The 25,329-nt window shown below is 41.4% G+C and overlaps 1 protein-coding gene across 1 annotated transcript in view; it reads left to right on the top strand.

Moving 5' to 3' along the window:
• LOC117402349 (ATPase family AAA domain-containing protein 2B-like) overlaps positions 1-25,329 on the top strand; it is a 107,900-nt gene that overhangs the window by 53,978 nt on the left and 28,593 nt on the right. Inside the window, exons 23-25 of the mRNA XM_034921161.2 lie at positions 1,704-1,826; positions 6,015-6,137; positions 19,934-20,629. Of these exons, the coding sequence (XP_034777052.2) occupies positions 1,704-1,826; positions 6,015-6,137; positions 19,934-20,629 (942 nt within the window). The remainder of the gene's footprint in view (positions 1-1,703; positions 1,827-6,014; positions 6,138-19,933; positions 20,630-25,329) is intronic.

Here is a 25,329-nt window from a genome sequence, read left to right as displayed (position 1 = left end):
TTTTTCAATCCACAGTAGTTCTTTTTATTAGCCAGAATGTTATCTTCTAACACTATTAGTCACCCATACTGCCTGCACTACGAGAGCTTTCTGTTTGTTTTTGTGTTTTTATATTCTTTCTTAGAACTGCCGCTTGTCAGCTTGTGGAAAATCTCGTTAGACACCCCATGGATCATTTTTATGCATTATACTCTTGTTTCGTTATTACCCCCTCAATTTTATGTTTATGTATCAAGGCACGGGTGAGTTCCTCCATATTTGTCATGCTAGGGGGTTCTTTTTACAGAACTGGGGGTAGATCGTTTTTAACCCTATGCACAATAGACTATTTATTTATAGGAACGCTCTGCCTTCACTTGAAACCGTACAGTGGCAATTGTTATGTCGCTGTATCATTCACAAATGTAACGAATATTTACTGTTCTCAAAAACAAAGATTTTATTTGTCATGATTCTTTTTTTTAAATGTGTTCGATACACTGAATTCTGTGGTTTAAAACTGTCACGTTCTTGGTGTGCCAATTATGTAGGGTGTAGTAACTTTATTATTTATTATAATGAATCCGACAATTCTACTTTTGATAGAATATTTGAATTACACGGTTTATTGATTTTATTAAAAGATTATTGTTAACAGATTATATTCAATACATGATTACATTTGATTTACATTCATAGGTTATTCAAGACCACAGTTATTGCAACACATTTTCTCCAGACGAAATAATGGTAGTCGCCTGGGTTAGTCAGAATAGTAAATATTACCTCTAACTGGGACCGCTCTTAGACAGGTTATGAAGGTATTCCTTTGGTTTCAAACCCGAGCAACTCCTCTGATTTTGTTTTCTTACTTTCTTTTATATACCACAATTAATTTGGCTCTGAACATGCGCAACCTAAATTCCCTAAAGAATTTTCACATCCATTTCAAATTATGCATGAAACCACGCTTTCCATAGAATAGACCTGTACAATATGTATCCCTTTTCTCCATACAACATTGGACTCCTCTGAGCCCTTGCAATAGGAAACACTTGCATTACTTTCTCCATTTAGTATTAGACTCCTCTGAGCCCCTTCAATAGGAAACTCTCAAATTCCTTTTCTTCAGTCTACCAGCATACCTTGCAGACTCATTTCTACACCCACACACATACAACATTACATGTTCCTCTTGAATAATGTAATACTTACCCATTTTAACCAATGTTTTTTTTTTTTGTTTGTTTTTTATTGAGGCAGGCCTAGTACTACTTGTAAAACTAACAATGAAGTCTTAATTCTAGGCCACTAAAAACAAAAAACTCCAACCTAGCTACTGCAACTCCATTGAAGCCGAAAGTTCTCTCCTAAGCCAATTTGAATTCCAGGGTAGTTTTCTGTGGGGGATTTCTGTGGGCTGTTTTAGAACCTCAATCCTAGAACTGATATCTTTATTTACGCTACTTGCTGATTAGTGACTGGAGGGAGAAAAATCTGGGATAATTGCCTGAGTGACCTTAATGTTACACTCTCCATTATGTGAAGAGATTTTACTTTTTAAACGTTTGTTATCTCGTGTCTTTCATGACAATTTGCCTCACTGTGCCGAGGTTGTCTCTGCTTTTAAAGCAGTTTGTTCTGCATCCAGGAACATGAACCCATAAGGTGATTGAATGCTCACACGGTCAATTTCTAATGTGTTTTATTTTCTCATTCTGTAGATAAAATAATCCGGCATAGAGCTTGTACTCTGAAGGACACCGCGCATGCAATGTTTGCAGCTGAGCTGGATCCAGAGTTTAATCGAATGTGTGACGAGATCAAGGAATCGAGGAACAAGAGGGGTAAGTGCCTGTGCAGCAAATATTGTCAGAACTTCTCTAAAATCTCTAGCAATAAATCAATTTTAATGTGTAATGCAAATCTTTATTTGAACTGTTTAATCTAATTGTTATGGCTAGATCTTCCCTTTTAATTGCAAGAATATGCACCTCTAAAATGTCTTAATATTACAGAGCCTATGCTTGCAGCTAACCATATTCTGACAGACACCATTCATTTAATAGCAGGCGATATTACACCACCCACTCGATATATCCAATATAAGTCCTCTATATGATAACGAGGGCAGAGATGCATCAAGAAATGCATAGAACAGATATAAAACAGGCAATCACTGTATGCTACATGGCAAATTATAAAATAAATATATTACACAATGCACCAGTATTACTAAATTATATGAGCAAATCAAAAGTTAAATAACAAAATCAGTGACTTTTGTTACAGTACAGTCAGTCAGTGCAACTGGGGAAAGTAATCGTTTACTTTATTCTGCTTGTTTTTCTTGTTCACGTGGATGTTCTGACAAATGCACATCATGTTACAGATCTGCATCAGTTGAATTGTGTCCACATCGCAGCTCTCAAGGAATTGCAAGGCTGTCTGTAAACCCTGTAAAGCTTCACTGGCACTTGGCATGGTCACCACAGTCTCTGTTTTCTTTGGCGCTGTCATTTTCTGTTTCCATTTGTGTTGGTTTTATCTCGCTGGCATCAATGTCGGCATCACTCAAGGGGGCAAATGCTTCACAGTCATCAACATGTATCCACGTGTCTGCACACACAATCTTCACTTACATTAGTTAGGGTCTGCGAGTTTTGCTACAGCTGTTTTATCTGTATCCTCAGTATCGGTATCAATATCGGTAGCGCCTCCCAAACCTTTCATCCAACACTTTGATTGATTCTGCTAATGTCCGGCCCCAGCAATCAGCAGTAATATACACAAGATCTTTTACTGTTAGCGCTTTAATGGTTTCTTGGAGAGTAACCTGGTCATATGCAAGAAGTTTGCAAAGCAGCTGTCGGCGATAATGAGCTTTAAAAGTTGAAATCACTCCTTGGTCCGTTGGCTAGATCTTGCTGGTTGTGTTTTTTGGTAAGTACCCAACCTTAATTTTGCCATCATTCATAACAAGTATGTTTGCATGAGGATGTGCGGGTCAGTTATCCAACAGAATAATGGCCTTGTCTTAGAGATTTTTACGCTGCAAAAACAAACGGGTTTGAGGCACAAATGAATAAAAAAACCATGACTTGAATATGTGGCTTCATAGATTACAGGCAGATTGTGTATATTAACATGGTGAAAACAGCGTGGCTTTTTACACTTTCCGATAAAAGTGGCAGTTTGTGCTCCCCAGTTTTATTAGCTGTAAACAGCACAGTGACACGATCCTTCCATTGCTTGTAGTCTTCTTACTGTAGATCTTCATTCGAACACTGTGACTAGCAGGGCAGCAATTTTCAATAAACACCACCTTAATTTGCGTTCTAGATCTGTTCGTTGTATCCACTGGCTTGTATGATATCCTTCAGTTCTGCTGGATAATTAACAGCCACTTGTTCATCTGCAGATCATTGCTCTTCTTTTAGAGTACCTTCACAGATGCCGTATCTCTTGTCAGCGCCAAAATCAACTCTGGCTATCTTTAAATTCAAACTCCCTTTAGTCATTTTGCCAGGTCTTGTGCTTTTACTTGTAAGATTGGGTATGAAAGAGGTGCCCTCGTGCACGTTGTTGTACAAACCGGCTGTTTAATACTTCATCAATGTCATCGTTCTCTGCCATTCGTGTTTTAGTTTTCTGAAATAAGATTTATTTTAGTGTCAACTTTATGAATGAATGCTCTGAGTTTCTCTGTCTTTTATCCTTCCTCTCACAGTTGACTCGCCAACTTTCAAATCATGAGCAACATCCACTTTTCAGTCACTCAATAGCATTCAGCTTTTGTTCTACAGCTACGTTCTTTTGTTTTGGCATTTTCGTTCTACATACGGTATGTACACAGCCAGTACCGTTTTGAGCTCCTACAGCAAATTCAACCGCCAAATGATTGGTGATCTAATGCGGTGAATAATATTCAGAGGCATGCGCAGTTAGACTGTAAAAATGGGGAGCCAACTCCAAGACCGCAATATATCCGAACCTGCAGTATAGCAAGGACGATATAACGAGGGGTCGGTATATAGTAAGTTAGTTTATGCTCATCATAGATTGGAACCCTCAGTGAAAATTTCACATTTAGACTTGCATGTAAAATTGTATCATTTTTTTTTTACTATAATTACTGTATTAGAACGCTCACCGAGCACCCCCCCAGAATAAGAGGGTGACATTTGCATGTTCTAGTTATATTTTGTTTCAACCCTGAAGGTTATTATAAAGCACAGCAAGTACAAGTTAAAGTTCTACATGTGTTATGCCTAATAGCAGCTGCTTGAGAAACGGCTGTCCCACTGCTCTAAGGAGCGCTGTGCGTCCCTTACACCTGCTCAGCGCTCTTTCCCATCACCCTCAGTTAGCGCATCCCCTGTTGTAAAGCTCCCCCTGCTGGCGAAGCTTCTGCTACTGATCAAGAGGGCCACTGCAATTTTGCAAGTGCCCTCACCTACAGAAGGTGAAACAAGGCAGTCCATCTTCGATGGTAAGACTACCATCTCCACATCAATGTTTTGCAACTGTCTCCCACCGTTTGCCCTGTTCCCTCTGTGTCTGGAGAAAATCAGGCAGGACCAGGCCATGGTGCTCCTAGTAGCCCCTTATTGGCCCAGGAGACTCTGGTTTTCAACCCTTAATGCAGCTCCTGAGCAACCAGCCACGGAGTCTGCACAAGCGCCTTGACCTGCTCGGTCAGGCACGGGGGACTTAATGGCATCCCAACCCATCAAGCCTGCAGCTCTGGGTCAGGTTCCTGAACGGCTGCATTTGAGATGTCTGGGGCTTTCTAATAGGGTCATTGAAACGCTGCAGAATGCCAGAGCACTGTCCACGCATTTCCAGTAGAAGTGGAGTGTTTTCCAGACGTGCCTGCCTCGTGGATTTTACACCACAACCTGTCCCATGGCAGTAATACTGCAATTTTTGCAGGACCTACTTGACAAGGGGGGGAAATATCTGGAAGCTATTTCAGCTTGCCATGTCAAAATTGACTTGGTCTCCCCAGGAGCTCACTTCCTGGTGGGGCAATTTTGGAAAGAGGCTTGCGGCTTCGGCCGCCTATGAAAGACATTGTTCCTCGCTGGAGGTTAAACGTGGTGCTAAATGCACTCATGAAGCCTTCACTTTGTGCCCCTGCATTCAGCTGAGCTGAAATTTCTATAATTTTAAAGCGGCTTTCTTGCTCACTGTCACCTCCACAAAGTGGGTGAGTGAGATGCACACATTTGAGATTGTGAAAGTCTGCTTAATTTTTACAGAGGCCAGGACAAAGGTTACGCTAGTACCAATCCTGCCCTATCTCGGCATTTTATGTCAACCTGTCTGTGGAAAAGTAGGCTTTCCATCCCTCTTTTCCAGTCTGACAGAGCGACAGCTCCATACCCTCAGTTCGGGTCCTGGCTTCCTACTTTGACAGGACGAAAAGTGGGCGGTCCCCTGGTCAAGCCCTGTCTAAGCAGCGGCTGTACAAGTGGATAGCAGACACGGTTAGGGCTGCCTATGAGCTGGCCAACTTGCCCCTCCAGAAAAGCTCACTCCCCATTCCACCAGAGGCATGGCAACTTTGTGGGCTTTATTCCAGGGTGCATCTGTCAAGGATAGATGCAATGCAGTGGGATGGGCTACAGGCTTACGGTCGTGGATGGTCAGGGGCAGGCCATGACTGTGTCACAGGCTCTGCCAGCAGCTTTGCTATATCTTATTCAGGTTTTGGGATTTTTAGGAGGTAAACACCCATGTGGTAATGGTTACATTTCTATTTCAGGGAACCAGGGTTATGATAATAACCTGACGTTATTCATATAACCCCTCCCACGAAGTGTGTATTAAACAACGTCTAGGATGCGCTGTGACCTACAAGGGAGCTTGACAAGTTATTTTAGCTGTGATATTTGCACAGCATAAACAGGGGTGTGTGAAAATGCCTGTGGTGACTGCAACTCCATACGGCAAGGTGCTCCAGAGTGTGTGCTCTGCATTGTGTTCCTTATGCAGTTATGTAAATTGAGTTGCTTATCTTGTGTGTGCAGGCTTCCAGATGACAGCAGAACCAACGGATCCTTTTGGCTCCGTGTCCAGAAGAATGGGAACTGGTGAAGAGGCAGCTCGGGGTACACAAGGAAATGGAACTGAAGGCTGTTCAAATAAGTGCAGTGAGTACTGGAAATTAGAACAAGGCATTGAGTATTTAATAATAATAATAATAATAATAATAATAATAATAATAATAATAATAATAATAAAAATAACAGGGGGAAAAAACATTCATTGGTTTGATGTGTTATACGGACTATGTGTTGAAGTATTTAATGTCAGTTGAAAACAGTCAAATGTTTTTCTGTTTACAGAAACAGTGTTTTTTTATTTGTTTGAATTCTACATGATTCTTTGTATGGGTATACTACTATAACCAAGCACATGCAGTTACACTTTGTTTGAGATATTCCCTTTAGTTTGTGGCTAGAGTCTGATTGTGAAGTGAAAATGATGTTCTTATGCGTGGCAACTCCATTAAAGCAGTTATAACCAAGGCTGTATTTTTTTATTTATTTTTTTCCATGAGCTTTTGCGATCTCCTTATCATTTCTCCTGTAGGTTGTTTAAAATCATTTAAAATCCTCTGCAGCAAAGGGAGTTTCATGTGTCAGAAATTTAATTTAGCCATGGTTTAAATGTTCTTCACCAAGTGATACTAGTCATTTGCAATATAGTTGTTATGCTAACGAGATGTACAAAAATACAAAAAACATTGGTTATTGCCTAAAGGATGTTCAGAGGTCTTTGACTGTGCTCTTTAGTATACGTCTTTACCTTCATTTCAACAAAGTGAGCAGTGGGTAGAGCAGTGAGAATTAGTAGAGCCCTTGCAGCCACAAAATGGGGCAATATTCTCATGAGACTTGTTTTTCTATGTGTTGTATGTGTTGTATTCTGGTAAACCTATTTGGATGAAGTGTACACTTTATACTAAAACATGTATTTGACTTCTGAGGTGAATGAACTACTGGTAGCAATAGCTTTGGAAAGAGAAAGCAAGAATGTACTGCATACACATTGTGCTTTTATCACGCATGTCTTTTGTAGATAGAAAGAAGCAGCTTATGATGTCTCAGCAAATTAATTTGTGATGAGAAAAGCCCTTAGGTCTCTAACTTTTACAAACCTTGTCTTGTTTGTTTTATAGACTATTGCTACAAGCATGTCTAAATCTTCTAGTGATCTTTTGCTGATTTTTATTTTAATTTCAGTTTATAGTGTTTGTGCGCTGAAATTAGGTAGTTAGAGTAGCCACTTGGCCATGGCCCAGTTTCCATGAAAGTGCAATAACCAGAATTTGTGCTACAAGAAAGGCTTCAGACACCAGTAGGTTAGTCTTGTCCAGCACAGACTTTCTGGTCATTTAAGGGGATGTCTAATGTTTTGTTTTGTTTTGTTTTGTTTTGTTTACCTACGATACCCGTACAGATGTAGTCTGGAAAACCATGCTTAGTAAAGCCGAGACTCGGTCACGGCTGATTTTAGTATTTTAGAATCAGTGACAGTTCAGTTCCACTCCACATTGCTCAGTATGTACAATGGATTGTAAACAGACTGTTTATTAAAAACAAAAGTGCAGCTGAAGAAATGTGTGGTGCTTTGTTTTTCTTGATTTGCAACCCTGTCATGGCCATGCTAATAGATAGCCAGTGAAATCCCTAAATTATTGCAGTTTTGCTGGCATTCAGAGTTAAAGGGAAGGGGGAGCAGGGACTATAATGTAGCTATTCTTGGCATAACGCATATAGAAGTTTAACTTGTACTTGCTGTGCTTTATAATAACTTTCTAAGGTGAAACTTAATAGACTAGAACATGTACATGTTAATGGCACCCTGTTCAGAACAGCGGTTTTTACTGAGGGATCAATCTATGATGAGCATAAACTTACCATTATTATTTATTTATTTATTTCTTAGCAGACGCCCATATACTCTGCCTTGTTGTGGTGGTGTATCAATAAGTGATATTCACGGACTGCTAGCTGGAGTTGAGACAAAAGCCAGTGAATCTGAGTTTTGTCCCTTGAGGTTTTTTTTTTTTTTCTTTTTACTCAACCTGGCATGGCTGGCAGGACATCCTTTCTGTTTTACATTAGTTGGAGCTTGGAGGATACGTAGACCACCTCTAGAAATATGGCACTGTACTGCTGACTTTGCTGCAGTCTTCAAGCAGGAACAGCATGTGAACATGTATCCCACCTGCCCTGAACCGGCCTCTTCAGTGTCCATGGCCAGGGCAAACTGTGCTGAACTTGGTGGCGGTTTTGTGAAGTGTGAAGTACTGTCTACTTAATTTGACACTATGAATAACACCATTTGAGTCGCAGTACAGATTCAGTAGCACAATGTCAGGCCAGCTCACCTTTGCCTTAGTGTCTCTGTTCTTGCATTAACCCTCTTGCGGTCCTGTGTCGGACCTGGTCGAGTGAGACCGATAGGAGCTGAGAGAAGCCGAAAAAAAAAGGGAGTATCTCATGAATACTGATAGACCCGACACCACATAGATAACACGGACATAAACAAACAAGAGAGCTGCTTCCGCATCCAGCGCTCAAAGAACATCATAGACATTTGCAGAGCTCTTTTTAGATGTTATAGTAATAAAATAACGACTTGGATTGCATTATTGAGGAGTTTGGTAATAAAACGAGTGATCAAGAGATGATTTATCGGTATGTACTATTAAGAGGCATTTGAAAAATATAGCGAACAAGGGTTGGGGCGGGGTTGGAGATGCAGTACTGAGTGTCCTGTTGATATGCAGTGCCTTTTAAACCTGTTTTACTGTGGAAAAAAAAATACTAGCTAGCTTGTGTGACGTGGAAGTACCATTCTTGAGGTTTCCTGTAGTGGAATCTTTAATATGTGAGAGGAAAACAGTGTGTAACTATATTTTGATGAACCAAATATGGAGGATTTTAAGAGTGATTTCTTTTCACAAACCTTTTTATTGACCTATCCCTTTTTAGGAGCACTGGACAGATCACAATCTTTACTCCAAATAGGGCAGATCTATTCAAGAAACAAGGCTGCTTGGCTCCAGAACCTGGGATGTGGAGCCACAGATCTGTAATGTTCCCATGGCATGGAAGCAGAACATTGACAGGTTTCTTATCTGATGAGTGAAGAAAGAGTCAAAAACAAAACCCAGCTTGTGAGTGAGGACATTGAATGAAGTCTCCCTCTGGATTGTCCTTGTGCACATTAAATTATCACAGATTATAATAGCAAGATTTAAAGCTTGATTGCTGCCACCTGAGTAAAGGATCAATGGTTTATGAATTGGTAATGGTCCGGCAGGGCACTGGGCATGCTGCTGTTTGAAAAATAAAATGTAATGTGATTTGAAACTGAAAGAATAATCAGGATACTGAGCTCTTCCTTTTGAGCCTTTCTCCATCTTCTAAAATGATTTTGAAGTCCAAACATTTCTGGTTTACCTGATTTTAAACAAACAAGTAAAGAGTGACATTTGATTTCACTTTATGTCCATGAGAAATGAGTGTGCAATTTCAATAACTAGCAATAATAAGCAGCAGCAGCAGCCACTGGGAGAGTTGATGGATATCATATACATACTATTTCTGGTACTTGTAGCATAAGGCAGTGTACTGTTCTTGGTGGAGTGAACATTGATAACTGCTGGTATCATGCGATTACACCAATCTTAATCTCTGGAGCAGTGGATTATTGCGGATGAATTATTTTTCACTAAACATTAGTGCTGGGACAAATATCCAAATATTCAAACGAATATTTTTTGACATGTATTCGGATACAAAAATCAGATGTTCATATTCACTAGAAATAACAAATACATGCACTTACCGCCTCACCAGGCAATGGCAAATTAATGAGCTCTGTGTGATGTGACATTTAATATGTAAAAAAACAAACAAAAAAAAACAGGATCAACAGCAGCTCTTGAGCCTCTATTTACACACTGTGCTGCTTTTTAGAGCGAGTCAGAATCTCATGGGACAGAAAGGCAAGCACATCATTCTGAAATGCCTCGCTTAAACAGTGTCCAATTTGCTGGAAATCTTGTGTAGTGATTTTTATATAGATTTGTAGGGCTGTGTACGAAGTTCTGAAGGTTTGTTCGTTAGCCAGGGATTCAGAGATTGTTTTAAACCTTCGAAGGTTCGTCAGATGGATTCACGCACTTTTTTTTTTTATTCCTGTTAACAGAAACTGTTTGACAATGTGTGAATACTATAAATCACACATTTAAATGTCACACGTGCAAAATTCGATCCTTTTTATTTGTATAATTATTATTTATTATTTGTTTATTTAGCAGACGCCTTTATGCAAGGCGACTTACAGAGACAGGATCTACGCATCAGCTGCAGAGTCATTTACAATTACGTCTCACCTCAAAGACAGCACAAGGAGGTTAAGTGACTTGCTCAGGGTCACACAATGAGTCAGTGGCTGAGGTGGGATTTGAACCGTGGACCTTCTGGTTACAATCCCATTTCTTTAACCAATGTACCACACTGCCTCCTGTATATTACGTAAACCAAATGTTATTAAAATCCACTACCAAATCATTATACGTAGTAGCTCTAGCGCAGCTGCGTGTATGGAGCAGGGCATAGTATCTAAAGCAGTGGGCTCTTACTTCCTAGTGGCTGTATTGCTTCAGTAAAATATGTACTGAATGCCTAGTGTATGGTAGAATATGTTTGAAACATACAAAATATACGCTAACACTAATTTTAATTTCGAGCTCCAGCTCGTGTTATCCAGAGGCAAAACTTTAATTTCTTCATTCGCCATCTCGACAGCAAAGCCTTGTTTAGCATAAGGCATAAGCTGTATTGAAAGAAGTATCTCGAAACCCCTCTGCTATTTGGGGTTTTTTGTTAAGTGCCCAGACGACCAAAAAAAAAGTTGAATGCAAACTGTGCAAGCTCTGGGGTCAGCACTTCTTCTGTAGTAATAACCTGCTTGGAACGGTGACTGTTAAATAAGCTTTGTTTTGCCTAAGTCCGCTGCAGTTGGTGCTGCAATGCAAGCTTACTGTATATATCTCAAGCAGGCTCAATATACATGTATTATTATTATTATTATTATTATTTGCTTATTTAGCAGACGCCTTTATCCAAGGCGACTTACAGAAAAAGGCGTCTGCTAAATAAGCAAATAATCAGCTGCAGAGTCACTTACAACTACGTCTCACCCGAAAGACGGAGCACAAAGAGGTTAAGTGACTTGCTCAGGGTCACACAATGAGTCTGTGGCTGAGGTGGGATCTGAACCGGGGACCTTCTGGTTACAAGCCCATTTCTTTAACCACTGGACCACACAGCCTCCTGTAAATAAACAACGTGTATTTTTATTTTAATTATAAAAACATGATTACTGTTATATATATATTGTAACGTCGAGCGTGCTGTGGGTTCCAAGTGGGAGGTTAATTCAGCAGCGATGGTGGCGAAATAAGCAGGCAGACACTGTTTATTGAGGTTGAAACGCACCCAAAGGTACCGTTTTATTGCTCTTTATCAATTCAATCCCCAAGTCCAGCAAAACAGAACAGAACAACCCAACATCGGCGCTGAGCCCCCTAATATAGCCCAACCAGGCTTGCTCATTGGCCAACTAAAGTTTTCCCTAATTAGCATGCTAACCCCCCAATCCCTGACAACTATACTTCACCCCAATCCCAGCTGTACACAGTTGGCACTATGCCCACTATACTACACAATGCAAGGTGTCAAACTATGTGATTAGCCCCCGTTTTTATAGCCCGCCGCTACATTGCCCCCCTTTTGCTGCTTACCGCCCTCGGAAAGCTCAATCTGTGTCCCGGAAGTGCAGGTGTGCCCGAACCTTGCGACGGGGTCTTTGGTTAGGTTCAGAGGCAAGATGGCTGGGTTGAAGGGATGGGGGTCCCCTCTGTGAAGTAGAGGCTCGAGGCCGGCGGTGGCATGCCACCACAGTAGGGGTGATTGTGGAATGATTGGGCCTTCCTCTATGGGCTCCCAATGGACCACTCTGAGGTTCCTGTCCTGGGTGGCCGGCTCCCTGGGGTGCGTCGGGTACCTGGTCTCCCCGGTAGGGGGCGAGGCGGTCCCGGTGGAGGACCACGCAGCGTCCTGTGAGGTGTATTTGGACCCGGTACACCACCTCGCCCAGCTGTTGCAAGATCCGATGGGGTCCCACCCAGGGGCTGTCCAGTTTGGGGCAACGGCCCTTCTTCCTTTTAGGTCCGTAGACCCAAACAAGCTCCCCCACTTTAAAGTGTCGCCCCTTCTCCCGGACGTCATAATTCCTCTTCTGTCGTATGCCGGCAGCCAGTAGACAGTCCCGGGCAAACTGGTGAGCAGCATCGATCCGGTCCTGAAGGCGTCAGGCATTCTCTGGTCCAGGAGGGAGAGCTGTGGCGTCAGGAGGGCGACCGAACACAAGCTCGGCCGGTGTCTGGAGCTCACGACCGAGGAGCAGCAGTGCAGGAGTGCAGCCTGTCGATTCCTGCACTGCCGTGCGGTACGCCAGCATGAGTAGAGGCAGCTGGAGGTCCCAGTCTTGTTGGTTCCGACTGGTAACAATAGCCAGCTGTGCCAAAAGAGTCCTGTTGAAGCGCTCCACGAGGCCGTCGCTCTGGGGGTGGAGCGGGGTGGTGCGGGTTTTCTTTATCCCCAGGCAATGGCACATCTCCGCATAAATCCGGGATTCGAAATTCCGGCCCTGATCCGAATGGAGCTCCTGAGGAACCCCGAACCTTGAAAAGAAGCCTTCAATAAGACCATTTGCTACCGTGCTTGCCTCCTGATCCGGTAGTGCGTAGACCTCTGGCCATTTTGAAAAATAATCCATCGCCACCAGCACATACTTAATGCCCTTGTCAGACACAGGTAGTGGCCCAAGGATGTCCACCCCAACTCGTTGCATCGGACCGCCCACTGGACATTGCTGCATGGGAGCACGGGACTCGCTATTACTGATTTGGTTGAGAGAGTGAAGGCGACATATTAGTAAAAGACGACAAAAAAAGCTTAGGCCTATGTAGAAAAATAAAATGAAGATGACAGTTTTTTTGTTTTGTGTTTTAAAAAAAAAAAAAAAAAACCCACACACATACGTTTCTTGTATCCTGTTCTCTCTGTCAGAGAAATAAAACCCGTTTGCATCAAATTGCAAGTCAGACGTATTTCTTCAATAATACCCACGCAACCCTATTCGAAACATGATTTTGCTAATGTGTCGGTACTTTATTGTTATTTCACAAGCAGCAGCATTGTCGCAATATTGTTTATAACCTCTATCCTCCCGCTAGAACGTAACAATGTTGTTGTTATGTTTGCAAAGCGCTTTCATTGGGCGAAAAATTTAATGAAACAAAACAGTCTGTAAAACCTTGTTGTGGCGGCGTGTTGAGAGAGGCAAGCGGGAACACAGCAATATGCACATAGCAAGACTCTTACTAGTACAGAAGAACGGGGAAAGAAAAGGAGTTTGGAAAGTGATGGAAGTGAGAGGTCCGGAGCCAAGAAATTTGCGAGAATCGCCAGACACACAAGCGTTGTGTGGGATTTCTTTGGCCAACATAACAATTCACAGGTTCAGTGCATAATATGCAAAGGAAAGATGAAATATCACCACAGCTTTGCTGCAACATCTAAAAAGGAGGCACCCAACCGTCTCTCTCTTGGTAAGTAATATTATTCATATAAAAAGTAAGTTGATATATATAGTACGATGCTGTTTTTGTCAAATGCAGTTTTTTTTATGATAAGAGGAATTACGTGTTAATTTAGCACATGAAAATAAACTATACATTTCGCACTTGCATATTGAATAAAGCAAGTATATTATAATCTGTTATTGTGTAAGTGCTAACACCAAGTATTGGTCTAATCTTAGACTTTTACCAGCACTATCAAACTTGTCAAAAAAAACAAAAAAACACGCTGCATCAGTCATAGAATTGCTGAATTTGTATCATCCTCTACAGCACTATTAGTTAATGGCATAATAAACACTATTTACAATTTTACTCCAGATTATTATTTCATTTTCTTTTTTTAAAGCTTGATTCTGGACAGTTAGTGGCTTATTACCTGTATGGAGTCTTAATTATACTTTTATTATATGTTTATAAAAGCTTTAAAAAAAACACGTTAATAATAAAAATAACTAAATCTGCCATTTTTAAATGTCTTTCAAAATTAATTAAATAGCGTCAAAGATACTGAGCCTTTGCAGTGGTGGAAGAACAATATGCATCGCCTTCCTTGCCTGGCCAAACTAGCTAAACGGTTTCTCAGTATCCCTGCTACCTTTGCTCCATCTGAAGGCTTTTTTCAGCAGCTGGTGCTATTGTGACAAGAAAATGTGCCAGCCTTAGCCACGTTGATATGCTGGTGTTTTTACATAGCAACCTTGCATAATGTGTTTGTTTTTCAACATGCGAAGTCATGTTAAAATGTGTTTATGTGACAACACAATTAAATAATGAGCACAGTTTTCAGGAAACAACTTAAGAAAAGGTTCAGTATTTTTGTAATACTAAAAAAACCCACAGTACTACAGACTTTTGTTTTAAGTGAATAGTGTCTGTTAACTATTTTTGCAAATAAGTTATTGACTTCTTTAAAGGTTAATGAGTTGACTTTATAAGAATTTTGCTCCACTTGTTCAGCAAACAGCAAAAATTCCAAGTATGTTGAAGTGACAAGAATTATCATCTACTATATAGTGGGGGTGCCTTTTCTGCATTATTAAATGAAAAAAAATAAATAATTGAAATTAACAGATTAATCGATGAATCGAAATTATTAATCGTATTCGTGTCGATTATTTAAATAATCGGTCAGCACACCTCTAATATATATAATGGGTATTGATTTTATTAATACAAGGACTGTAAAACATGGCTGTAAAACATGGCTGATGAATATCCGAGTGCTGACTGTAATGAACTGAAGCTGTTGAAGTCATTTTCATTGGGTCTATTATTCCCCAGGGTTACAGTGGAGGCTGTAATACTATATATTTGTGTTTATATCTTGTGATCCAAGAACATTGCTAAGGACGTTATTAAGTGCTTAAAAATCTTGGGGTATATTTATTGCTGTGTCTTGTCTGCATGTTGCCCTGTGTATGCTGAGTTTCATTAGCTTGCTGCCAGTGTTGTCTTCTATTCTCCTGCTGGGTCAACATGATAGTGGCTAGCTGTTGACACCCTGGGGAGATCTTCATTAGTCTGAACACGAGTACAGAAAGTGCAAAGTGACAAAGTTATACTGAATCCATTTGGATCATTTTTATGTTGGCTTTAATAAAAAAATAAAAAAATAAAGTTTATCAATGTTGTTGTTATAGTTGTGTCTCGGTTAATTTTGTTGATATTGTAAACATTTTAAATGGCACATAATTATGCTGAGATGGTAAGTAAATGTGATAAACATTTACAGTGCAGACTGTTTGTTTTTTATTATTTATAATAACTGCTGAACAGAAAGTGAATAGACTATTTCCAAAGAGATTCACAAATACTGTCTTTTAATTCTGTGCGCCCAAAGACAAATTAAAAGTTTAAAAAATTAAGCCTACTGTTTGGTATTTTCCGGAATTATTGATAGTTTTACATCTCAGTGCTCTAAAATTGATCATGGAGATTTCATTTCTTGCTCATTGTGAAAGTAAACCAAGTATGACCCCAAAGCCAAAAAATGATTTTCTATGTGAGATATGGACTTTAAAGTTGGAGAGTCGTTTTTATTCATGAGTGTGAAAGAGACATGATCAGGAAATTCCAATAACTAACAGGAAGAGAACAACTTTGGAGTGCAGTGTGTTCTTGAAGATGAATAGCAGACTGTTCAAAAGTTGACTCATTGACAAACATTTTAGCATTGGATGCTGTGCAGAATTATAATTCTCAATGAAATGTACAATATCATTTTTGAACTCTTTGTGATAATGAAGAATGCTTTTGCTTGTTGTAGCGAACAGTATCAAGGAGCCCAGGAGGGGTTCACATGGTTTTCATTCCACGGTTGAAAGTAATGAAAATGTGTTTGTCATCTAAAACTAAAATGTAGTGCTTTAATTAAAACTAATAGTAAAATGTGCATATTTTAGTCGACTAGATTAAAACTGTGACTAAGATAAGAAGGAGTGTGCTCTGCAGAGGACCAGTAGTAACCTCTGTGTCATCTGCAGTATGAGAAACCAGTGCTCATAATAGTAATCACACAGCACCTAATCAAGGAAGTTTGCGAATAAGAGTCCCTATTTTTTGAATGAGGTCCCTACAACAATGATATTAAAACAACAAAAGTATGGAAATGCGATGTTAAGGTTTTTAACCCTAACTCTGCATTCCCTCCCACCCCCTTATAAGCAGTGGAAGAGGCAAGGCAACACAAGCAACCACAGACAGCCATCATCAGTTAAGATGAACAACATACAACTCTGCAAATAACACAAGAGACATCCATCATCATGGTCCACTAGGCTTATGACCTCTAAGGGCTCCCTAGAGACTTACTTGGAGGCTGCCGAGGTTGGGGAGGGTGCACTGCATAAGGGTGGATATTTACAGAACGCATGTGTGCTATCTACCAACATAGTCATGAAACACGAGAATACAGAACATACTGGTATAGCAGCACAACGTATACAGCCCAACTGTGACGGTGAGGCCATCCCTCCCATTAAACTGTATTCTGTTGGTCATCCAATATAACACTGAAAAACTCAAACTGATATGACACAACACATTTCACTCAGGGTGAATCATACAACCAGAGATCACAAGTTCGAATCCTGGTTGTGCGAGGCAGCCAGTCTTCGCTGGGGACTCTGGGAGGGTGCCACATTGGCTTTGGCGCTGCCAGGGTTGGGGAGGTGGGATCTGGCTTAGACTGTTTCTCCTCACCACTCTGCAAGTACAAAGGTTGCTAATAAATTGCTAATTTAAAAGGAATGGGGAGGGTTTATTTTTTCCATACGCTTGATTATCACCTGGCTGTACACATCTTTGTTTTTTTTTTTTGCTTTTTTTTTTTTTTCCTAAAGCACAATTTAAACTAGGTGTGTTTTCTTACAGTGATAGAAAAGTGTAATGCAGTTGCACTGAAGTCCTTGTTTGACTTTTGGTAAGCTCTCCAGTAGATATTTTGTAATGTAAATTAAGCTCTACCCAAAGACCTCCTGTCACATGAAATTTATCAGATCCCAATGCTTGGCTTGGATTCGTGTATTCAGATGTTTCAATGCTGCTTCTGCACTTTTGTTTTGTTTAATGGCTGCTCATTCATCACTTTACCCTGATCAAGTTTTTCCCTCTGGGGGTCGGAGTTCATACTTGGTGTAAGTAAAAGATACAGCAGGTTAATGATCACACCTTAGACTACTGTCTATCACATGACCGCCATGTATTTTGCCAGACTGACTAGCAGGGCTTTGCTTTGGGTCAGGATTAAGGATTGGCAGAGCTTTGTGTTGAAGCTTACAGTGCTGTCCATAAAAAAACAAAAACAAACAAACACAACCTTGATTCACAGGAAGTGTGTGTGTGTGTGTGTGTGTGTGTCTATATATATATATATATATATATATATATATATATTAAATACAATGCTTTGCAAAAGTATTCATACCCCTGACCAATTCTCTCATATTACTGAATTACAAATGGTACATTGAAATATCGTTCTGTTTTGATATTTTATTTTAAAACACTGAAACTCAAAATCAATTATTGTAAGGTGACATTGGTTTTATGTTGGGAAATATTTTTAAGAAAAATAAAAAACTGAAATCTTGCTTGCATAAGTATTCAACCCCTGTGCTGTGGAAGCGCCCAGTTTACACTGATGAAAGAAATTACCCTAACGAGGACACAATTACCTTACCATTGGCCTCCACCTGTGAACTATTAAAGTTGATGTCACATTTTCTGGATAGAAAACCCCACTGTTGAAGGATCATTGGTCATGCTGTGAATCTGAAGGAAAATGAAGACCAAACAGCATTCTACAGAAGTTAGAGAGAAAGTAATACAAATGCAGAGATTAGGGAAAGGGTACAAAATAATATCCAAGTGTTTGGATATCCCAGTGAGCACAGTTGGATCAATAATCAGGAAGTGGAAGCTGCATCACACCACCCAGGCACTGCCAAGAAAAGGCCATCCCTCAAAACTCAGTGCTCAAACAAGGAGACTTGTGAGAGAAGCCACAGAGAGGCCAACAATCACTTTGAAGGAGCTACAGAGTTCAGTGGCTGGGAGTGGAGTAATGGTGCACCAGTCAACCATATCAAGAGCTCTGCATAACACTGGCCTGTATGGGAGGGTGGCAAGAAAGAAGCCGTTACTCAAAAAGTACCATCTGAAAGCACGTCTGGAGTTTGTCAGAAAGCATGAGAGTGACCCAGCTGCGATGTGGGAAAAGGTTTTGTGGTCAGATGTGACCAAGATAGAGCTTTTTGGCCAAAACTCAAAGCGCTATGTGTGGTGCAAACCTAACACTGCCCATGCCTCAAGACACACCATCCCTACAGTGAAGTATGGTGGTGGCAGCATCATGCTGTGGGGATGCTTCTCATCAGCAGGGACTGGGCATCTTGTTAAAATTGAAGGAAGAATGGATGGAGCAAAATACAGGGAAATACTGCAAGAGAACCTGCTTCAGTCTGCTAAAAAACTGAAGCTTGGGAGGAAAGTCACCTTTCAGCAGGACAATGATCCCAAGCACAAGGCCAGAACAACACTGGAGTGGCTCAAGAACAAAAAGGTGAATGTCCTACAGTGGCCCAGTCAAAGTCCTGATCTCAATCCCATTGAGAATCTGTGGCACTATTTGAAAATTGTGGTCCACAAGCGTCGTCCAACCAACCTGAACAACCTGGAGCAAATCTGCCAAGAAGAATGTGCCAAAATCACTCCGACACTGTGTGCAAAGCTGGTACATACTTACCCCAAAAGACTTAAAGCTGTTATTGCAGCGAAAGGAGGCTCTACCAAATATTAATGTGTGGGGCTTGAATACTTGTCAAGCAAGATATTTCAGTTTTTTATTTTTCTTAAAAATATTTCCCAACATAAAACCAATGTCACCTTACAATAATTGATTTTGAGTTTCAGTTTTTTAAATTAAAATATCAAACGGAACGAAATTTCAATGTACCATTTGTAATTCAGTAATATGAGAGAATTGGTCAGGGGTCTGAATACTTTTGCAAGGCACTGTATAGATATAGATATAGATATATAGATATATAAAAATCCACATGATACATTGGTATAATAAATGCAAAAAAGATAACTTTGTTTTTCATTTTCATTTTGTTCCAAAACTTAAGATGAACATTTTCATAGCAACCACACACCATTCTAGACTTGCCTTGTATTTAATCGGTAACTGATTTGTCAGCTAGACGTGCATCAAATATGAATTGGGTCCAGGCTGTTGCTTTGTGAAACGCACATCAAAATGGACCCCTTTTGTTGTAGAAGAGATGTGAAACAACTGTCTTTGACCCCTTCCTATAGCCATTATATACATTATCAGTATTATAAAGCAACATGCTATAATGCTTTAGGTGGTGGTGTTTTGACATAGCTTGTGCTATATTAGAAATTAGACTTAATATCTGATGCTGACATACTGGAAGTATTGCAGGTAAAGGGGTAAATCCTGGGATTCAAGGCTGTAATAAAGGAACTTACTGGTATCAAAGGCTGAGGTGTAATTAGAACCTGGTATCTCCTGGCTCTTCTTCCTCTACTCATAATTAATTGTGTAACACCATTTACTGTACAGTACACAGCCTTTACTCCTGATGGAGAGGATGATTCCCAAGGTGAATGAGTCGGGGAGATAATGGGAGCATCATGTGCAGAGGTGTGCCTATGGAAGTGTAACACAAAGGTCATTGTTGTTCACAGATCACATCAAGCGAAAGGTGAGGCGGCGGCCGCAGTGGGGCCGGGGCATCATCCGGAGGAAGAAGCATTACCTGAAGAAGAAGGGGGAGGAGGAGGAGGGGGAGCTGGGGGGAGAGGACAGCGAGCTGGCTGAGTTTGGGGAATTGGATACCAGCACTGACTGCCTGGATGACACGGTGGGAGAGGAGCCGGGTGACCACTCGCTCAGCCATGACGAGTCCTCCTGTGATGCCATTAGGATGAAGCAGGGGCTTCCTGCTGAAAACGGAACCGTCCTGCAGCAGAATGGCCACCTGCCTTCCATGGAGGAGGAGGAGGAAAGCGCCAATGAGCCAATGTTGCCCAGTGCCAAGGCAGAAAACCCAGCTAAAGAAACAAAACTGAGTGAAGCGCCACTTGTTTCCAGCCCTGTCCCTCCTAAAGGGGAGGACTGCAGGAACGGCGATGAGTCCCTAGATAGTTTGGACAGCGAAGCCAGTCATAAGAGTGCTGAAGACAAGGAGGCCCTGACCCAGGGAGACACGCCTCAGGCAGGCGGGCCTGCAGGGGATGGGTTGACGTCCCATGGGTTGACGTCTGCCCCTGAAAGCCAAGACCAAGGGAAAAAAGGGATGTCTGCTTCGACTGCCGAGGAGACCACAGCATCCCAGCACACCTCGGAGTCTGAAATGAAGGAAATGGGACAAGAGAAGGAAGGTAAGGTCAAAGGAAGAGATGTTTTAATCCCTTTAGGGGTTTAGTGTTTACTTTTAACCTTTTATTAGCAGTAATAATAGGGTTCACACAGAAGGTGGAAAGGGATGCATAAATGCAGTTAACTTTTTTATAATTTTAAAGCAAAAAAAACAAGCATTTGCACACCTTGCTGCCGATGAAGGGTTAAAGGATGCATTGGTGCTATTGGCTTATCTTTTATGGGCTAATGCAATTTACAAACTGCTGTGCTTTCTGCTTGTACTCATTTTTTTCATTCCTTCCCACCCCCTGCGTCTATCTGTCGGTCCTGTAATATTCACTCCAGAACGTGCCCATTACAGGGGTGTGCGATTCGTATCGCCCGATGCCCGGGACAACAAGATTTGCCGTTATACTTTTGCCTGTCGGACAAGTACTTATTTATTTTTCCTATGTTTGTTCTGTTATTAGAAAGGCACTCCGGGTATATTTCTAGAGGGCCACGCAAGTTTCTGAAAACTGAATTGCGGAAGTCTAACACCTAAGCACAAACATTTTAAAAAGTGTTTATGTTCCTTATCACTTCTTATTGGCTAGCTGTGGAAGAAGCTGATCTTCTGTTTGTTACAAAGAAACCCAGAAATGGCTGCTGAGAGCCTCTGGCAAGGCACATGATTTCCATTACACGAGAGTAGATGTTAAAACTTCATGCTGATTTGAACTCTGCTCTCGCCAAGATAAGCACCAACTAAGACGTAACTTTACAGTAAACTAATGTGATCCATCTGTGTCTCCATCCATTTGTGCTTCCTTCCATATGATGATGTAGATATCCTTCTGTATGGTGTTGATGGCTGAAGTGTAATGCTGGCTCCAGGGATCAGCTTATTGCCTCCCTAGCGCATCAGCACACGCAACGGCTGTGATGTTGGCTCCAGGGATCAACCACAGTGCGGTCTCCCCAGCGCATCAGCATGACAACCGTCTGGATTGAGCTAAGGGCACCTTCCATCTTCGGTGTTTCGTCGACTAGCCCACGACACCCCAAGAAGGCTTGACGGTGATTCTGGCGTCCCAGCATCACCCCCCTCCGTCCCCCACTCAACTCAGCCCAGCTTACTTATCTGTACATCAGCGTTTCTTTCTTTCTATTGTGCTTGAGATCCCCAGTGAGAATCTTTCCGTCTCAACCACAGCCAGTTTCTGCTCCTCTCTGCTGCTTCAGATAAGTTCTTCACTGTGCGACGCAACTCTTGGCCACTGAATCCGACGTCTCTGAGAAACCGGGTTGTAGAGTGTGCCACAAAACCTCGACAACCCACCTCCACTGAGTAAACCTGGATTCTCCATCCTCGCTGTTCCGCTTCAGTGGCTAGTTGAGCATACCGCAGTTTCTTCCTCTCATACGCCTCATCTACAGCACTGTTAACTCTGCCAGGTGAACAAGGCGTGCTGATCCAGACCACAAGACAATATCTGGTCGAAGGTTAGTGGTGGCAATCTCAGGTGGAAAAATAAGCTGTTGACTAACATCTGCCAGCATTTTCCAGTCTCTAGCAGCTTCCAGTTGTCCTGGGCGAGGATTGGTTTTAACACCTTTTCTTGGTGGTTGCTCTCCTGGGCAGAGGAATGTTGTCTTTTGTGTGTAATGTTTTGATGGAACAGGTGGCAACTTATTGGTCATGTTACGCTTGTGTTCCAATGCTAAGACCAAACATCGCAGCACCTGGTCATGGCGCCAAGTAAACCGTCCTTGGCTAAGAGCCACCTTACATCCTGTCAAAATGTGCCTTAATGTTGCATGTAATGAACACAAAGGACATGAGGGATCCTCTCCTACCCAGAGGTTTAGGTTCTGTGGTGATGGGAGAACATCATATATTGACCTGTTGAGGAAACTGATCCTGCTCTGTTCCACTGACCATAGGTCTTGCCAGCCAATCTTGCGTTGTTCCACACTCTCCCATCTCATCCTTTCTCCCTGCTCGGCCTGGAAAAGGGCCTTTATGCACATCCTCTCCTGCTTTTGCACCTCGTTGACTACCAGCTTCCTCCGTTGAGCTGGGGCTGCCTTGTGCCATGTAGGAGGAGCTGAACTGAAACCAAGACCCTCTCTTCCATGCTGAACTTGCCCCATGATATCACCTATTTGAAGGGCAGCCTTTGCATCCTCCACAGCTTTCTTTGCTGCCCACTTTCTTCCAGTTTTCAACACAGGTGCTGCCTCCCTTACTCATTTGTCGTGTGACTCTACTTATGTCATTTCCAGTCTGACCTTGGCGCACTTAAACTCCTCGGTTAGAGCGGAGACTTGTAGCTGCAGTATTCCTTTACCATAAAGTCCCACTCTGCTGAGGCAGCTTGGAACTCCCAACCATGTCCTGATGTATGAACTGATTAAAGCTTCCAGCTTCTCTACTGTTGTCAGAGAAACCTCGTACACAGTCAGCGGCTACAGCAACCTCGGCAGTAGACCAAACTGAAAGCACCAGTTTTAGTTTGCCTGGTAAAGCGCTGCTGTCTATACTCTTCAACCCTTCCACTGCTTGTTGTCTAACTTCTCCCACACGAACTGTGTCCTTTAGATCCCCGTCGTACCATCTCCCAAGACTCTTCACTGGCTTCTCAGACACTGTTGGTATTGCCTCACCATTAATGAACGTTTTATCTACTACTTTACCTTTAATTATAGAGATGCTCCTTGATTTAGTGGGCTTGAATTGCATTCGTCCCCATTCAATGTTATTGATTAATTGCCCAATAACCGATTAGTGCAGGCTACTGTTGTAGTCATGGTTGTCATGTCATCCATGTATGCTCGAATTGGTGGTAGTCGCATTCCAGAAGCCAAGCGCTCTCCTCCCACTACCCGTTTTGATGCCCTAATGATTACTTCCATTGCCATGGTAAAAGCCAGTGGAGAAATGGTGCATCCTGCCATTATTCCAACTTCTAGGCATTGCCATGTAGTGCTGAATTCTGAAGTTGAAAAACTAAATTGCAAATCTCCAAAGGTAGGCTTTCACTAAATTTGTTATTGTCATCGGTACTCTGAAAAAATCAAATGCTGCCCAAAGAAGTTCATGTGGCACTGAACCATATGCATTAGCCAAATCCAGGAATGTCACATGGAGCTCCTTCCTCTCCTTTTTCAGACACCTTTTATCCAAGATGACTTACAGAGACTAGGGTGTTTGAACTATGCATCAGCTGCAGAGTCATTTACAACAATGTTTCACTTGAAAGACGTAACACAAGGAGGTTAACCCTTTGCGGTCCATTGTCGGACTGGGTCCGACATTGCAATTATTCCTCACAGGTCCTTTGTCGGACTTGGTCTGACATCATTATAGCAACGCAATAAATGGGTGTTTAGTCGTTTTTTCTCCGGAAAAAGCCGAGAAAACCATTCAATTGCCGAGTGGTAGCGACAGGAGCCGAGACAAGTCGGAAAAAAAAAAAAAAAAAGGCGTATTTCATGAATAGTCATACATGGTATCAGATAATGGGCGTTCATAGTAAACAAGCTGGCTAAGTGCGTCAGCGCACTGAGACTATCATGGACATTTGCAGAGCTTTTTTCAGATGTTATAGTAATAAAATAATTACTGAGGAGTTTGGTGATAAAACGAGTGATCTGGAGATGATCGATCGGTATGTACGACCTATTATTATTATTATTATTATTATTATTTATTTCTTACATAGCTGAACGCTATAGCAAACAAAAGGGTGGGGCGGGGCTGGAGATGCCTAGTGTGTGCTTTGTTGATATGCAGGGCCATTTAAACCCGTTTGACTGTGAAAAAAAATACTTTTAAACAGCGCGTATAAAATTAACTGCGTGTGTGAAAATTAATTAGACCTGGCGTGCCTGACGCGCGATTAATAAATGGACCGCAAAGGGTTAAGGGACTTGCTCAGGGTTATTATTATTTATTAGTTAATTTAGCAGACGCCTTTATTCAAGGCGACTTGCAGAGACTAGGGTGTGTGAACTATGCATCAGCTGCAGAGTCACTTACAATTACGTCTCACCCGAAAGACGGAGCACAAGGAGGTTAAGTGACTTGCTCAGGGTCACACAAAGAGTCAGTGGTTGAGGTGGGATTTGAACCGGGGACCTCCTGGTTACAAGCCCTTTTCTTTAACCACTGGACCACACAATGAGTTAGTGGCTGAGCTGGGATTTGGACCAGGGACCTCCTGCTTATAAGCCCTTTTCTTTCACCACTGAACCACACAGCCTCCTACCTCTGGGGGATTCTATGAATGAAATAAAACTTCACCTTCAACAGTATGTGTTGAACTGTTGTATGGTGCTGAATGGTGTCATGCAATTTATAACTAGGCTTGCTACTATTTTGATTTTGATTTTTTTGCGAAATCAAAGATTAATATCAACGTTTATTTTAGAATTTACCGTTTTGTTCTGTCTTTTTTCAATTCAAGCAGAGAATGGGTGAAATCGACTTTTATGGTTTAAAAAATAAACTGACTTTTTATGCCATTGAGAAACGTCTCATTTAGCAAAACCCCTTTGTTATATTCAACATGCAACAAAACCATGGTTACCAACACCCTAATTGAAATAACGTTTGGTTACAGCAGATCTATACCTTGTAAAGATAAAGCTCCTACACAAATTAAAAAATGGTTTCAAATAAACCATAGAAAACGCAGCATATAAAAGTGTATTACATAAACGTATAGCATAAATG

The sequence above is a fragment of the Acipenser ruthenus genome, chromosome 5 (genome assembly GCF_902713425.1).
Source record: "Acipenser ruthenus chromosome 5, fAciRut3.2 maternal haplotype, whole genome shotgun sequence".
In the NCBI taxonomy this organism is placed as follows: Eukaryota; Metazoa; Chordata; class Actinopteri; order Acipenseriformes; family Acipenseridae; genus Acipenser; species Acipenser ruthenus.
Note: the sequence above shows the minus strand (reverse complement) of the source record. Positions and strands in the feature narration are given on the sequence as shown.